General features: G+C 41.4%; 1 protein-coding gene across 1 annotated transcript in view; it reads right to left on the bottom strand.

Moving 5' to 3' along the window:
* Window positions 1-17,500, bottom strand: part of pkd1a (polycystic kidney disease 1a) — a 114,682-nt gene that overhangs the window by 55,685 nt on the left and 41,497 nt on the right. Inside the window, exons 12-19 of the mRNA XM_039685227.2 lie at window positions 16,160-16,437; window positions 15,274-16,038; window positions 12,840-12,971; window positions 12,582-12,757; window positions 9,819-9,934; window positions 5,358-9,007; window positions 3,549-3,701; window positions 2,540-2,680 (exon numbers count right to left, since the gene is read on the bottom strand). Of these exons, the coding sequence (XP_039541161.2) occupies window positions 2,540-2,680; window positions 3,549-3,701; window positions 5,358-9,007; window positions 9,819-9,934; window positions 12,582-12,757; window positions 12,840-12,971; window positions 15,274-16,038; window positions 16,160-16,437 (5,411 nt within the window). The remainder of the gene's footprint in view (window positions 1-2,539; window positions 2,681-3,548; window positions 3,702-5,357; window positions 9,008-9,818; window positions 9,935-12,581; window positions 12,758-12,839; window positions 12,972-15,273; window positions 16,039-16,159; window positions 16,438-17,500) is intronic.

Genomic DNA, 17,500 nt, shown 5'->3' with positions numbered 1-17,500 from the left:
TATTTTAATAAATGATTACATATAAAATCAATAATATATTTTAGTAATAAGTATATTGTTTACATTATACAATTATTTGTTATTTTATAATTATTTACGAATGTACTTTTATTTTATGTAGTTACAAAAATTGAATTACATAATTTAAAACTAGATCATTCAATTTAGTTTTAAAATTCTATTACTTAACAAAATAATAATATTCATGAGAAGTTTTAATTTTATTGAAGAGTGAATTATTAAATTCATTACATGTATTTACTAATCAAATGAATACTTCACTTTATTAAAAACATCAATATTATTTGAACACATTCGGGTAATGCGTTATATAAATGTGTGCAAAATATATTATATAGTTTTATGTAGCTACAAAAATTGTGATATTTAAAAGAATAAGAAAAAATTATTTTAAAAAAATATATTAGATTTTTTTTTAATGATCTTCAAGCTGGTTTTTCAGTTCCCTTGCAGAGACCTCAATCAGCACTTATCTCAGACTTAAATATTTAAATATATAATTTAAATAAGCAGTTTTATTTTCATCATTAAGTTAAATTATTAACATAATCACATAATAATTAACTTTATTAACAATATAATTTTTTAAAATAAATGTACATGAAATGCATTATATAAATGTCTAACAAATACTTTATTTTATTTGAAATGCCTTTCTCAGTGACCCTGCGGTGACCTCCGTCAGCATCACTCCCGATCAGCACTCAAGTCTAAACCACTAGATAAACATCCCTGAAATCTGACATAATATTTACTGACTCATGGGTATCAGACCAATGGGTATCAGTGTTTGACCGCCTGGTCTTTAACACGGTGGACCACATCACATCACATCACAAGGATGACATCATCACCCCGTACACCCACTCGGGTTTTCCCTACCTCTGGTTCCTATAACCATAACATCCCCCCAGCCTCAGTCTAAACACTATCAGAGAGCAGGATGGAAAAAAGCAGGAGGAATGCCCGTGAAAAAAGAGAAGTGTTCACGTTCCCTTTTTAGAATGACATCATGCTGCTATCTCGCCATGTAAAGCTCTCTTTAATTCATTATGACGGCATGTTTCCTCTAATAAATAAGGCACGAGTGACTCACTAAATCTAGATATGCCATTCCCAACATTCATATTCTATGAGGATCGTGTTATTCCTAAGGACAAATGATGATATCACACCGCTTTCAATGCTTTTCAGAAAGCTGAAAGAGCACAAATTAAAGGGATGCTTCACCTCTGGAAACAAATGTGTATTTAAAATGGGTCATTTATGTAGAAGAAATGTGAATTTTTTTTTAATTTGGAGCTTTCTAGACTGAGAAAAGCCTAAAAATGTATTTTTGGCATATGTGGATGAAAGACAACAACTCCCAGAATGCACTTGCTCCGCTGCCCTAGGAGGCCACGCCTACCGGTAACAGACCGCAGTAGTTAAAAAACAAGTCTAGGCTACTAGTGAGTCTCCGTGACCGAAAATGTGTTTCGAGATCGCCCAAAATGTCCGGGATTCGGCTTTTGCGTTCTTCAGTCGCCATTCATCATGTTTACTGCGGCGAGCGGGACGAGAACGGCGCGAGGCCGGTGGCGTGATTACCGATGAGCGACACCTGTGAGACGCACCGGTCTCGTATCTCTCACGGAGGAGCGGGAATTTTCTTAGCGAAGTTAAAGCGCACATCAACCGATCACTTGTTTAGCGTTCATGTAAACACTACATTCAGATTCACCAATCGGGATTAATTCAGTTAGACTGAAACAAAAGCTGTGCATGTAAACAATGAATGGCGACTGCAGAAAGAAAAAGCTACTCAGCTTTCTCCACAGAACAAGAGCCTGCTAGCTTAGCTTCGAAAACAAGATGGCCGACACTATGTGTTAATTTTGTGAGTGAGATCGCCCTCTATGGGCAGGTTGAGGACATGCGGGACAGCCCTACAACTGACTGTAGTCTTCAGCCTCTGGACAACAAAATCCTCAGATGACACAAAATGACGATTTTTGCGTGATCGGAGGATTTTTTTCAGAAATAAAAAAAAATACATAAAATGAAAATTTGAAAATTATTGTTATATACCCTTGTGGTATTTCGTATACCATTGTTGGTATTTGATAATCATTGCCTGTGGAAATATCTGTAAATTATTAATATGTATGGTGCGAGTGTTTGGTTTTGACTTGTGCATTCACTGTTTCTAAATGAGGTATTATTTTTATTACTATTATTATTATTATTATTATTTTCTCTTTGAGATCGTTGATGAAGGAAGCAGCTATTTTTTTTTTGTGTGTGTTATTGTGTAAAATATGTAATAGACTGGGGTGGGGTTTAATAAGTTTTACTTCTTCCCACTCCATTTCAAGCATAAGTGTTAAAAGTTATTTTATTGTCTATCTTTTTTTGTTGTCACACTATCTTGCTTGAAATAAATAAATAAATAAATAAATAAATAAACCTCTCATCTCAGGGGGATAATTTCCCATTGGCAAACAGGTTTATGATTGACTGCGAGTGTCGTTCTCACCCCTCTGTGTGAGCCGTGGCAGTTATTGCAGGTGCCGGCCAAGTACACGTAGGAGCTCTGACTGATCTCGTAGCGGGACTGAGCTTTGCAGGACACACACTCCAGCGACACCATGGGGATCCGGCCGCTCTGCACCCACACCTGCGACCAGAAAAAGACTCAACGTCAAGTCATGCAATCATGCTTTCTGTTGACCAGGGAACCCATTTCATTCAAAACCCTTCTCGCTCTTTGAACTTGATTAAAACACATTTAATGTTAGCGCCGAGACTGACGGCTCTCCCTGCCGCACGGGAATAATGAATTCTGCTCAACTATTGAGACGAAATAAAAGGACTTTGCTTCACCGTTCCCAAAGCAATCAGACCTTCAAAGTTAAATATCATGAAACATTCCCGTTAGCACATCATATGTAGCTTGGAATTGTGAAGGCCAGGAAAGTAAAAAGCAAGTTGATTATGTTTTGATTGAATCATGTGACAGACCTTCCTTTGAACAGTTTGGGTCAGGAGCATGCTAAATAAGAATGAATATTTTGTAATGATAATAGCGACTCATTTCAATGCTGTAGAACAGACATTTGCATGCGCTGCATTGTTTTTGCTCCCCCCGAAAAACACAATCTTGCAAAACACTTTTGAGTAATCAGGGTAGCGGAGGATGTGCTTTTGTTCCTCGTTTGATCAATTTCCGTGGTCATGTTCGCTAAAAACAGTATTTTAAATAAGATTCATTTCAGTTTACCGGCCGCTTTTCCAACAGCGTGACGTTAATTGTGACATTCAAAAAGCCCAGAGTTTTTGATTGTGAATAATTAGTACTCTATAATGAGATTAATTTACATAGAAACGAGGCGTGTTTGCACTGAAAAGAATGACTTAATTGAAATGGTGCCGCTCTATTCACTCTAATGCAGGTTTTTTCGTGCACAATCTTTTTTTTTTTTATGAATTATCAAATTCAAACACAGTATTACGAAAAGATTATAATCTACAATCAGGGCCCTCACCGTTTGGGTCGTGGACTCCGGGGTCATGCCTTCTTTACTGACGGTCAGGCGGAAGGTATACTCAACGTCCACCTCCAGTTCGGAGCCAGAGATTCCCAGAACCGGGTCGCTCGGACCCAACCCGAAATGCAAAGTGGAACAGTGATCTGGACCCTGTGTGGTGGAGTGAAGAAGCGCTTTACAAAAGCTGCATTTGCTCATAAATCATCTCATTTAGACACCTGCTCAACAAAAACACACGTTTTATCATTTAAAACCTTAAAAAATGTGTTTTTTTGTGGCTTTTTTTGTTTGAAAAGTGTGCTTGCACTTTCATTCAAATAATTTTTTTTCTTGATGCAATGACATTTTTTATGTGGCTTAAGTGCTATTTTTGAGCTTGAAATTTTCCATAATACGGCTGATATACGTAGTATTCCTTTGAATTTCTTGTCAGTGATAAAAGGTTTTAATAAAAAGCAGGAATCTCTGCTCCCCTCCGGCAGTAATTCTGATAGGCTGGGAGAACTCGGAGAATGCTGAGTTTTTCCCCCAGCTGGATATGTAACTGATCTCAAGTCTACACCACCCAAACATCCACTTTTGTGGCTCATACTTGACATATTTCGTCTTTCCGAGTTGCTGTGCACTTATTCAAGCCTCTGATATTAAACGTCCCTCATACTAAAACACTTTTTTCTGTCAAATTCACACATTCAAATCTCTGTTAGGATCGTTTTTAAAAATGCCAATTACTTAAACTCTCCAACCCTCTCTCAAAAATGCACGCAAATCCGAAACATGTGACAAATGTCATGATTGTTACGGTCCATTTGCATTCGTTTATTATCCAGCTTGGCACATTTATGCATTCGTTAGCCAGCTAAGTTGCTAAATCTTTTATTTACTTTAAGGTTTATTAATTAAGTTAATATAGACTTTTTTAATCTTCGTAAAAAGTTCTGCAGTATTTTACTTTGGATATTTTGATTCAGTATCAGTTTTAAAAACTACTGGTTAATTAATCGGTACTGCCCAACTCAAGGTGATGATACAAAGGGCAACTTTTTGAGTAATGTTGCTGGGCAATCTTGCAGAGCCATTGAAAATGGGTAATAGACTTTCCATTGAAATTGGGTAATACATTTCAATCTGGATAATTTAGGTGGGTCGTGTCTCATCTGGTTGCCCAATGACGGCAACATTGCTCGAAAAGTCCGTAGCACCTCATTGCAGTACACAAGATCCAGGAGGCGGAGTCGGATCCAGATATGAGGGGTGGAGATGGGTAGGTTTAGGGGTGGGGTTAGGGATCAAGGGGGTGGAGCTGGGTAGGTTTAGGGGTGGGTATATGTAAGGTGGGAGGAGTTGGAGCTGGATCCGACTCCTCCCTGTGGATTTCATGTTCTGCAGTGAGGACCATCTCCAAAAAGTTGCCTTCAGTTATCGTTATCGGTTAAAGTCACCTTCGGTTATCGTTCTCGGTCCACCTCTAGTCTAAATGTATTTGAGATGCATCAGCCGCTATATTTGTTCTTACATCTTTAGCTATTTTACAGTCTAGATTAAGGATGTTCAACCCTGCTCCTACAGTAGACGGTCAATTCCCAGCCAAGTTTAGCTTCAGCCCCAATCAAACACACATCAACAAACTAGTCAAGGTCTTTAGGACCACTCGGCCAATGTGTTGGAGCTAGAATTAGCAGGAAGGTGGCCCTCCAGGAGCAGGATTGGTCACCCTTGCCTAAATCCATTTATGTCCTTCATTGTCAGTGAGCAAGAGGAACAGAAAGTCTAAGTCGTCGAAAAGCATTCATCAATCTTGATTACCTTTGAGGTGCTCACACATTCCCAGTGGTAGCTGAGCAGGGACTGGTTCTCCGTATCCAGATTGGGGTCGTAGGATTGCTCTGCGCTCAAATGCAAATCCTGAGTTTTAGACCACACTCGGTAGGTGCCACCTTCAATGATGGGCACCAATTTTTTGGACATCACCGAAAGTTGGAGACATGCTGCTTTGCGTATTGGCACTCCCTCATAAGACAGAGAAAAAACTAGAGTGTAGTTCCCAGCGTAAATCGACATCTTGGGCACTGAAAGCTGGAGTCTCCGGACGTTGACTTCTGCGGGGAGACGGACCTTGGATGGCGGCGGACCTTTCTTGTCCTCATCCTGACAGCGAGGGGAGGTGAGGATCTCCCAAAGGTACTCTACTCCATAGAGGGCACAGCCTTTTAAGTTCACACTGGCCTCCACCAAGGTTGGCTGGTACCGCCAGATTGCAAGTCGTGGAGCTTGAATGATCTGAACTTCTGGTTCGTCACACTTCAGGACAGAGATATTGATCTGAGTCTGTGCTGTAACCCAGCTCACAAGGTTAGAGATGTTAACTCGCACCACATAGTGACCAGGAATGAAGTAGATATGGCTAAGGGCAGGTGTGGTTGTGACAGCGGTTGAAGAACCATCCCCAAAGTTCCACTGATATGTTGCTGGAGTGGAAACAGGAGTGATTCCCACATGGAAACGGACCGTCTTGTTTACAAAGGTGTCACTTGGTTGAGCTTCCAAGAAGGCTGACCTGATACTGTTCTGAACTTGTATAAACTTGGTCACATTAAGACCGCTCAGGATATTGAATGCTCTTAGGAATATGGTCAGATTGCCTGGCTCATCTGGTTTATATGTCACCGACTTGCCAACCATGGGAACCTTGTGACCATGATGAAGGTCGAAGGTCCACAGGACAGTCAGTGGGTCCCGTGTTGGAGTGCTTGCCACATAAGACCTAGTTACTCCGACAGGTATAGCGGCATCACAGCAGTCCAGTATGTTCAACTTGGTCACAGGCTCCATCACTTCAATGTGCAGAGTCTTTCGTTCTGAACTCACTTGATTGTGGGCAGTAAGGTTGACGTAGTACGTGGCCACACTGGTGAACTGGTGGACGTACGTTTGATTGTTTAGGACAACAGTTGCGTCACCACTAATGCTCAGGATGAAGTTAACAGAGGTTCCAGACGAGACAGAGATTGTAAACTCAACATTTTCACCAACCGCGGCGACATTTTTGCTGGCCCTGAGCTCCAGACCCTGGATACGGTCTTGGACTGTAAAGTCGCGCAAGTACGATTCTCTACTGATGTCATTGGAGGCATTCAAAGCGACATTGAAGATTCCCGTTTTGAGGAAGACGAAGGAGGTGGCACGCTGGCTTGATGTTGTGCTGTCTGGCAATAGCCACATCCATGAAATGTTGGATCCCATCCGTGTTTCTCCACACAGAGAAACATTGTCCCCCGAGGCTACAAAGTTCTCTATAACATTTGTGGCACTGAAACTCAATCCAGAGATCGGTTCTTGAACGCTGATCCACTTTGAGACCATTTCAGAGCTGATTTTGTTGGAAACCTCCACTTTAACCAGTTTCAAACCTGTGTTTCTGAAACTGTACATTATGGAGGACATGTCAGATGTTAACAGCTCACCACCTGCCCACCATCTGTAATGGAGATCCGTCCCAAAACTTGCAGATACCGTCATAGTCGTCATGGCGTTTACTGCAGAAGGGTTTGGTGAAGTCTCGAGGACAAGCTCCCTCACAGGATCCAGAAACTCAATAGTTTTGTTCACAGCCAGCTGGCCAAGCAAGTTGGTTGCCTTGAGAAGCACCTCACAAGGACCCGGGGTGGAGTAATTGAGGTCTATGGTCTTGCCCGTGAAGTTACGATCATGGTTTTCATGTTCCCTCAGAAGGTTCCAGCTGAAGGTCATGTTGGTGCCCTCTTTTAACGAGGCTTGTAAGTGGAGGACGCGATTGGTTGCAAAACAGCATCCTTCAACAAGTTCATCAGCCACTATCTGCAAGCCCTCCAACTCACGCTGCACAAAGATATAAATGCTGGACTGAGCAGTGCCGATGTCATTCTCTGCGGTAACAATAACATTGAAAGTCCCAACGGAGCGAAACGTGTAGAACATTGTGTGAGTGCCTTGGAGAGATGTGCACCGGTCACAAAGAATCCAAGAGTACCGGACGTCATCACCTTGGTCGAAGTGTGCCTCAAAGTGGACAGAAGCATTCAAAGGGACATTGACACAGCTGGCATTTACTGACAGCCCTGTGATTGGTGCCAAGACCACAACGAAAATCTCATTTTTGGTCTCACTCACTTGATTCTTGCCTGTGACACTGATGTTGAACCTGCCTGAAGAATTGTAAGCATGTGATACGTTTGTCCCATTTAGTCGAGTCCCGTCTCCAAATTCCCAGATGTAGATGGCATTCGTCGAGTCTGAGGATGCTTTAAAATCATAGTTTCGGTGTAAAGAAAGATTGTTTCCTTTCTCTCCATTATGACTGATCAGCAAAGACCCAATGGATAGCTGTACCTCAATTGAAACTGAGGTATTGATGGAGGAGATATTGTTGAGCACGGTCACTGTTACCAGATATTCCCCAGGACTCTTGAAAGTAAAAGCCATCTCCTTCCCTCCCCGAACAGGAGCTATCGAGTCAAGTGCCCCAAAATCCCACAGGTACGTGTAGTTAAATTCAGGGAAGGCAGCTACTGCAAATCTACTCTCCTCGCCGAGCTTCACGTGTGTTCTCAGGGGAAGCCAAGACACATTTGTAACTACAGGTTGGACGCAGATCCTTTTGTAAAAATTGGCCTTGTTGGCTTCGCTTGACATAAGCAGGGAGAGATGGTACTCTCCAATCTTAACATACGAGTGCGTTACCAGCGCCGTTCCATACTGAGTCTCGTTGGGGCTTCCGTCCCCAAAACTCCACACGTATTGATGCGCTGACGAGTTCCCTGACACGAATGCATGGAAACTGACCTCTTTGTTTTCCTGAATGCACCCGGGAGGTTCTAGCGACAACACTTGTAGCACAAACACCTCAACAGGTAAGGTTACCCACTGAGAGCTCACGGCGTTCTTCGCGGTGACGTTAACCGTGTAGTTTCCATCTTTCCTGTACCTATATTCAACTTGTGGTTCCACACCAGTGAGCACCGTTCCATCACCCATGTCAAAGCTCCATGTTACGTTGTTACCTGCTTCTAGACTTGCTGTGACGACGGTGCGCGTGTTGCGCTCGGTGGGAGCCGATGACGCCACCTCCAAGCCCTTGACGTCCTCGTAGACGGTAACTTCCGCACATGTGCCCGTCCAGCTAATGGTGTTGTTCACGATCACGCAGATGTTGTAGACGCCGCTGTGAGCGTACGCGTGAGGAACCCTGCGCTCACGTCCCTGCTGGATACTCGAATTGTCCCCGAAATTCCAGGTGTAGATGATGCCGTAGGGAGACGGTAAGGGGTGGGCCTCAAAGTCAGCTGGTTTTTCGGCACGTAGGAGTGGTGGGTATATTTCGATTCGCACACTTGTCAGGATGCTGAAGACGTATACGTCGACCTTGCATGTCTTGTTCTCGTAGCGGTTGGAAGCAGAGAGCATTAGGGTATACTCCCCTGCAAAAAATATGAGTAGAACAAAGATCAATATGGATATAAAATATAATCAGTATGAATGCAAAACGCAAAACTATGTATATAATCGTATAGCCAATAAAATAGAATTAACATAAGAGATATAGAATATAATCAATATGAATATAAAATGCTATATATATATATATATCATGAATACAGATAGGGCTGTCAAACGATTAATCACGATTAATCGCATCCAAAATAAAAATTGTGTTTATATAATATATGTGGGTGTTATAATTCTACTGTGTATAATTATTTTGTGTATATATATATATATATATATATAAATACACACACATGCATATATATTTAAGAAAAAATATTATTTATATATAAAATATTTATATATCATATAAATTGTATAAAAATCCATATACAGTATATACATGAAAATATTTCTTAAATATATACAAGCACGTGTGTGTATTTATATATATATATATATATATAAAATAATTATACTGTACACAGTGCACCCACATATATTATGTAAACACAAACTTTTATTTTGGATGCGTTTGACAGCCCTAAATACAGAATATATTTTATATTCAATATGAATAACATGGATATAAAATATAATCAATATAAATCTAAAAATAGTCAATATAAATGCAAAATATATTCAATATGAATAAAAAAATAATATATATATATATATATACACACACAAACACATAATAAATGAATACAGAATTTATTTTATATATTCAATATAAATATAAAAAATAAAAAATATAATCAATATAAATAATATAAAAGTTTTTTTTTTTTTTTTTTTTTTTACCTGGCTGTGCATAAATATATTCCACATGGTCACGAATCACCACCTGGTTATTGGAGGAGTTATTATAAGGGGGCTTAAACTGATGTGTACGGTTTCCTCCATCTCCAAACCACCACCTGTGACACAAAAACCATCAAAGCATCACAAACAAACACACCGGATGCCTGATTACATGCGCTATTTTAAAACAGGCTTCACTTAAATCAGTTTCTCACAATGTAGTGAGTGTTTTACTCTTTGGGAATGTTACACTGTTAACCTGTCAAATCTTAAACCCTGTGTTAAGATGTGTTTGGATCAGCTTGACGAGGGAGACACATTCCCGTGTTTAAATCCGTCTCTTTTGTCCACTTTCAAACACTTCTGTCCTGATTTCGTTGAGGGGAGGGTCAGTGGGTGTGTAATACCAGGTGTAAACGCGGCCTTGAAGTCAACGTGAAACCGCCAACCCATTTTACTTACGCGATGTGACAAGATATTCAATATAGAAAAAAAGACAGGGCTTGAAGTAAACTCTGGTTTTTAAAGAAAGTTTTTGCAGTATAAAGAGGGGACTAATGGATGGGGGGAAAGCACACTTTAAGCCTCTTTTGGTGCCTCGGGAATGTGCGAGAGCAAGGTGGCAGGTCTGTTTTGAAGATATTTTTAGCTGGAGAGAATAAAGCACTGTCTTGCAATCTGGCTGTCTGACTCATCGCTGCGGGAGGTGGAGCTGCTGCTGAATCACCGGCTCAGCTCCCGGCTATACACCTTCATCTCTCACTGCATCGTATCCCCAAATTCTCCATGAAAGTGGAACCCAAAGGAGAATCTGGTATCACGATTGACTGAACAAGCCGAGGGCTGAACTCCAGAGATACTGAGCAGGCAAGATAAAAGAGTCGGGAAGAAACCACCCGACCCGACAGTGAAAGACTTTCCTTTTTTTTTTTTTTTGACAATAAATAGAGAAATCCATGAAATAAATAAATAAAGTAGACATCTGCAGTGGCGCGCAGCAGGCTTCTGGGGGATGGGATGGAAAGTTTGGGAATCTTTCTGCGCTCGCCGTTGAAGGGAAAATTCTTGTCAGCATTTTGCGCTAACCACAGACTGTAAATCAAGAGAAAAGTGCCATTAAAGGGGAGCAGGCTGGGAGTGTGTGAGGCCGTGGAAGCCATGGAGAAGATAAAAAAAGAGTGTGTGCAGACCGAGTACATTAAACAGGGATCATGGGACGCGAATGTAGAAATTAGTCTAAGAAGAGTTATTCAAAGAGAGCATTCACAACCTATTTCACTTCCATTATGTCACATATTTCAAAGAGAAACGTATGAAAGCTTGTTCCCGCCTCAGAATGAAAAATACGAAAGGTAATTGCGATTTTTTTCTTATAATTCAGACTTTTGTTCCCACAATTGCGCATTTACAACTCAAAATTCTGACTTTTTATCTCAGAATTGTGACATAGTCATAATTACGAGTTATAAAGTCGGAATTGCATGATATAAAGTCGCAATTTAGTGTTAAAAAGTCAGAATTGTGAGATTTAAACTCTTTACAATTGGACTGTGTAACTTGCAAAAAAGTCTAAAAGGGAAAAGATGTCAGAATTGTGAGATATAAACTTCACAAGTATATAAAAAAAAGTCACAATTGTGATATCTCGCAATATTTAGATCTTGCAATTGTGACTTTATAACACACAATTGTGACTTTATAACACAATTGTGACTTTATAACACAATTGTGACTTTATAACACACAATTGTGACTTTATAACACAATTGTGACTTTATAACACAATTCTGACTATAACACACAATTGTGACTTTATAACAATTCTGACTTTATAACACACAATTCTGAATTTATAACACACAATTCTGACTTTATAACACACAATTTTGACTTTATAACACACAATTCTGACTATAACACACAATTGTGACTTTATAACACAATTGTGACTTTATAACACACAATTCTGACTTTATAACACACAATTGTGATTTTATAACACAATTGTGACTTTATAACACAATTCTGACTTTATAACACGCAAATGTGACTTTATAACACGCAATTGTGACTTTATAACACACAATTCTGAATTTATAACACACAATTCTGACTTTATAACACACAATTGTGATTTTATAACACACAATTGTGACTTTAGAACACAATTCTGACTTTATAACACGCAATTTTGACTTTATAACACGCAATTGTGACTTTATAACACACAATTCTGACTTTATAACACACAATTGTGATTTTATAACACACAATTGTGACTTTACAACACAATTCTGACTTTATAACACGCAATTGTAACTTTATAACACACAATTGTGACTTTATAACACACAATTCTGACTTTATAACACACAATTGTGACTTTATAACACAATTCTGACTTTATAACACACAATTGTGACTTTAAATCTCGCAATTCTGAGAAATAAAAAGTCGCAATTATCATATAAAATGTTTTATTCTGTGGCAGAAACAAGCTTCCATAGAAACATGATATTCAATAAGAAAAAAAAAAAAATGCACGAAAGAACTTGATTTTATCCGTCAGGAATAAACTGGTCGTTTCATCTCAAAGTATCCCAATGTTAGGGATTATTTGCTATTAATGCTGCATTCTTTATGACAGGCATTAAACTGCATATTAAAGAAACTGCATTACACAGTTTAACCCTAATTTAAATGGACTAAGCTTTCTGCTGAGGTCGTTAGACCTCGAATCTGTCATTTCGTAACAGAACATACCAGAAGGTGACGTTCACCGCCATGTCTATCTCCACAGACGCAGAGAGGTTCAGGGACAGACCCTGCTGCACGATTCTGGGGACTCCATGGACGGCGGGGACAGTCATCGGGTTCATGGGGTCCACCGTCACGTTGAAGAGCTCACTCAGCATGCTAACCTGGTTCATCGCCGTTACCTTGGAGACAAGAGATGGGTCAGTTCCTGAGCTGATGGAGTCAGTGTGGCTTTTACACATACGTTCAATGGAAACCAGTCACCACGAGTTTGTAAACTCCTGCAATCTGGTAGATGATGTTTAAATTGCTGCTGTAGTACGTGAAGTTCGGGTTATCATCCACTGTCCATTTGAACGACGGGTCCGACCCTTCCTCCACGGACGCCACGTAACTCTGAAACGTAAGAGCAAGCGAGAAAGGTCAGGGCCGTAACAAACGCGACATGCTGGATAAAGAACAGCACTAAACCTTCAGACCAGCTTCTCTCTCACAGACATCTTTTATGGACAGACATAAAATATAAGCAATGAATACTCTATTCTTGGATTCTAAGGCCTGGTTTCACAGACAGGGCTTAGATAAAGCCTTAGTTCAATTAGGACATTATATAAACGTAGACAAAACAATGACACTGACATATTTCAAGATATATTCCAGTAGAAATGACTTTTAGCATGCATTTTAGTGTTTAGAAACCAGTTTAATCCCACGTGATTGTGCCGGAGAACTCCGGCGCAAGATGAACCTTTGGTCTAATAACACATTGGTACCTAGTCGACCGTTCTCTAAGATTTGTTTTCATGATAGTCGAATGTAAAGAGTTTTATCTCTAAAAACTGTTTAGCGTATACGCTAGTATATGGGGGCATATAACAAGTAAAAAGAAATCGCTAGTTAATACTGGTCTGTACACTTACAAAGTTCTCAATGCTTCGTTTTGCACGTATGGACCCTCATTATGTTACCGTGTTAGTGTGGGGCTGTTTTAAGCCTTGTTAGTGGTATGAACTAGCGATTTCTCTTTACTTGTTATATGCCCCCATTACTAGCATTATAATATGCTAAAGAGTTTTTAGAGATAAAACTCTTTACATTCGATTATCATGAAAACAAATCTCAGAGAACGGTGGACTAGGTACCGATGTGTTATTAGACCAAAGGTTCATTTTTGCGCTGGAGTTCTCCTTTAACAGTGATACACAATCCTAGGCAGCAGATGTGTAGAAGGTAAAGTCAAGCTGACAAAATGGCGTAAACCAGCCTAAGGTGCCTATCTGGTCTCCTTTGATGGTTTTTAGTGTTGGGTAACCAGTTTAACATTTGTCTGACGTATATTTCCATATATGGACATATCCTGTTGTAGTGGGCGTGGCTCATTGGAGTTCCTAGGATAAAGGAACTATGAAGTGGAACACGTGGAAGTTACAATACTGCAATCATCCCCATTCCCCTTTCCCCACACAACTTAGAGTTGTAAAGTCATATACCTCCTTTCCACCAAAACAAAACTGGTTCGGAACTGGTGCTGGTTCAAAGTTGGTTCAACTTGCAAACCTTTTCAGAACCTGTTTGTTTTTCCACTGACTAGAGTGCCCAGGGAATGATGGTGTTACGTCTTAGCAAGAAACGGTTGCAAGTACAACATTACTTTGGGATTATCTCTAAGGCCGTGTGTCCACCAAAGTGTTTTTAGCCAGCTGAAAACGCTAGACGCTCTGCTGAAGACGTCGTGCTTTGGGCGCTTGAGAGCGTTTTGGCAGCGCAGCGTTTTTTCCGTTGAGTTTTTTCGTTGCTATGATACAGAATATCCGCAGCAGTTTGAATGTTGTGACAGTTGGTCAGTGTGGTATTAGTCCCGCCCCTCCTCCACTGTGATTGGACGGCTGGGTAAAAAGTGACAGTGATGAGCGCTGCGTTTTATCCAAAGTTGAACATTTTTCAACTCCCAGCGACCAGTAAAAACGCGGGGCGCTCGGTGATTCAGCGTGAAAAAAACGCTCAGCGCCTCGGTACGCTCATGGCGTTTAAAAAAACGCGGCGCTCCCATTGAAAACAATTGAAAACTTACGTCAGGGGCGTGGAAAAACGCTTTGGTGGACACACGGCCTAACTCGTGTACCAAGAAGGCTTTAAAAACAATTGAAATATGTAAGTCTTTAAATCTTTTCGTTTGATATGTAATCTTTTCTGATTAGTTATGTACCCCTGTCTTGTGTCTTTTTTTTCCTTTCCATTTATTTGTTCTATATTGTGCCTGTTTTCTTCTTAGCTCATAATGTTTTCAATAAAAAAATAAATAAAATAAAAAATAGAAACGCTTGCATCAACTTCAAGCATAACAATTACAAATGCGGACTCCATCATGTTTCTGCAAATGTTTCTCCTGGCTTTGCGATCCTATATTATGGTCAGAAAAGAAATCTAAACCGAGTTGGTGCCGCTTGAGAACCAGTTTTCCTGGCCGAGAACCAGTTCTTTGGCTGTCGAAACACAAAAAACTGGTTCGCACGCAGGCACCGGCTCCGAACCGGCTCTCAAAATGCTTTGGCGGAAAAGGGGTAATAGAGAATAAAGAAAATTCAAGCATCAACAACTCTACTGGCCGAAATCTTTCCTTGTAAACAACAAACCCAGGCGAAAACCATCAAACCCCCTGGTTTAAGTGGGGTTCCTCAGAAGGGAGGGCGTCACGTACCACTATGGACTCCATGAGGACTCTGTGCGCAGGATGCGGATGCACAACCAGGCCCCGGAGTCGCTCTTGCACCCTCGCTTCAATCTGCAGCGATGCTTCGGTAACTTCGCTCTTGACACGAAGCACTACGGCGGTCTGTCCCGGTGTGGACCCGAGCTGGAGGTCGACCCACGCGAACATGGTGTCATTGAACGGGCCGGGCCTTCTGCATTCGGCCACTTTCGCCACCAGGTGCTGCGGACACGAGCTGCGGAAAGCTACGGTCGCGTTGCCGCCCTCCCGCTCGATCGAGGCGTCGTGCTGCGAGCGGACCGCCACGAGAATCCACGTCTGATTGGGGAGGAAGTACACGGTCCCGCCGTGATTGATAGGATGGATCACGGTGGGCGCCAATGGTGGGACGGCTCGAATCGGACAAGATGCGGTGACGGGAAAGTCCTTATCGTTGGACGTCACTTCCAAACTGTACTCGCCAGACTGAGGGAGTCCAGAACGGAGGAAGGGACCCTGCAGCCGGGTGTCGTTCTGTCCCACGTACAACACCCTCATCTGACAAACCACACCCTCCTCCCAACTTCCCTCAGCGTCCGCTTGCAGCGTCTCGTTCGCATCCCACCAATCCGAGCGGTTCTGGATGAGCACGCTCTGCTTCCACGGGGAGGACGGTTCGGAGGAGCACTGGAGGAGGCCTGAGGGTCCGGCGTCGTGCTGAAGGGCGATGAAGTCCCCGGGGGAAACCAGCAGGTCCTCGATCTCCTCCTGGACCTGAGGGAGAGCAGGCCAGAAAGTGAGAGGGGATGAAACCTGTACACCCTGCTGCTTCTCTAAACGTTATCCCTAAAATAGGCAGTTCAGTCTGGTTTATATTACATTCGGTCACACTCACCAGGACGTTGGAGGGAGGTCCGGCCGGCAGGGTGACCAGCACCTCCCCGACCAGGCTGTAATCGGGGTACTGAGTGCCCGCCGGCAGGGGACTGACACCAGAACAGTTGACACAAGCGCCAGGATGGCACGGGCTGGACAGCGGCAGACACTGCTCGGCGTACGGACAGTACTGGCGTCCCGCTGGGCACGGCGTGGGCTCGGCTCGGACGGATGTGTCGTTGATCCACTCGTCCGGGGCCTGGCAGACAGTGATGGGGGCGCAGAGGTCACCGCAACCTGCAACAGAAGTCCATACAAATCTATTTATCATAATAAATCACTATCTTAAAACTTTAAGCACAATCAACTTGGATGTACTTAAATTACATTAAACTGACTAAAAATGTGTTGAATCTTGTATAACTTTTATGTAAATCGCTTAACTTATTTTGATGAGTTAAAGCAATGTAAAACATATGTTGTTATAACCCTGTTGGACAGATCAAGGGTTGAACTTTCAGCATGTTTGTGTGTGTCTGGAGGCTTTTTATTAGTTTGCTCAGTTTTGCAAAACCCATTCAATCAACAGAAAACAAACCTGATCCGCAGAGAACGATTTCCACATCTGATTTCATTTAAAAGTAAAATTATGAACTACTCTGGTCTACTAATAGCTTGCAGTGCTGTGTGTGTGCATGCATTTGTTTGCTGGTTTGTTTATCTCAGAGCTCCGTCTGCCAGTCTGTTCTTGCACGGCAAACGGCCAAGTCATCAAACAGGCCTGTTACCATGACGATGGGCGTCCGGAGATAACGTCAATGTACGGAGGGAAACATTGTGCAAGTACAACAAAAAACCTGAGTCTATTTAGGAGCTGTGAATATTCTAACACAATGCTTCGCTTGACGCAAGTTATGATGTAAACGATGACGGTAACAGTTTACAGTAAGATTAGATGGATAATAGATAGAACGATAGAACGATAGAACGATAGAACGATAGATAGATAGATAGATAGATAGATAGATTGAAAGATAGATAGATTGAAAGATGGATGGATGGATGGATGGATAATAGATAGAATGATGAATGGATGAATAGAAAGAACGATGGATGGATGGATGGATGAATAGATATAACAATGGATTGACAGATGGATAGATGGATGGATGGATGGATGGATGGATGGATGGATCGATAGATAGATGGATGGGTGGATGGATTGATAGATAGATGGATGGATAGATCGATAGATAGATAGATAGATAGATAGATAGATAGATAGATAGATAGATAGATAGATAGATAGATAGATAGATAGATAGATAGATAGATAGATAGATAGATAGATAGATGGATG

The sequence above is a fragment of the Pimephales promelas genome, chromosome 6, assembly GCF_988280905.1.
Source record: "Pimephales promelas chromosome 6, fPimPro1.hap1.1, whole genome shotgun sequence".
Classification (NCBI taxonomy): domain Eukaryota; kingdom Metazoa; phylum Chordata; class Actinopteri; order Cypriniformes; family Leuciscidae; genus Pimephales; species Pimephales promelas.
Note: the sequence above shows the minus strand (reverse complement) of the source record. Positions and strands in the feature narration are given on the sequence as shown.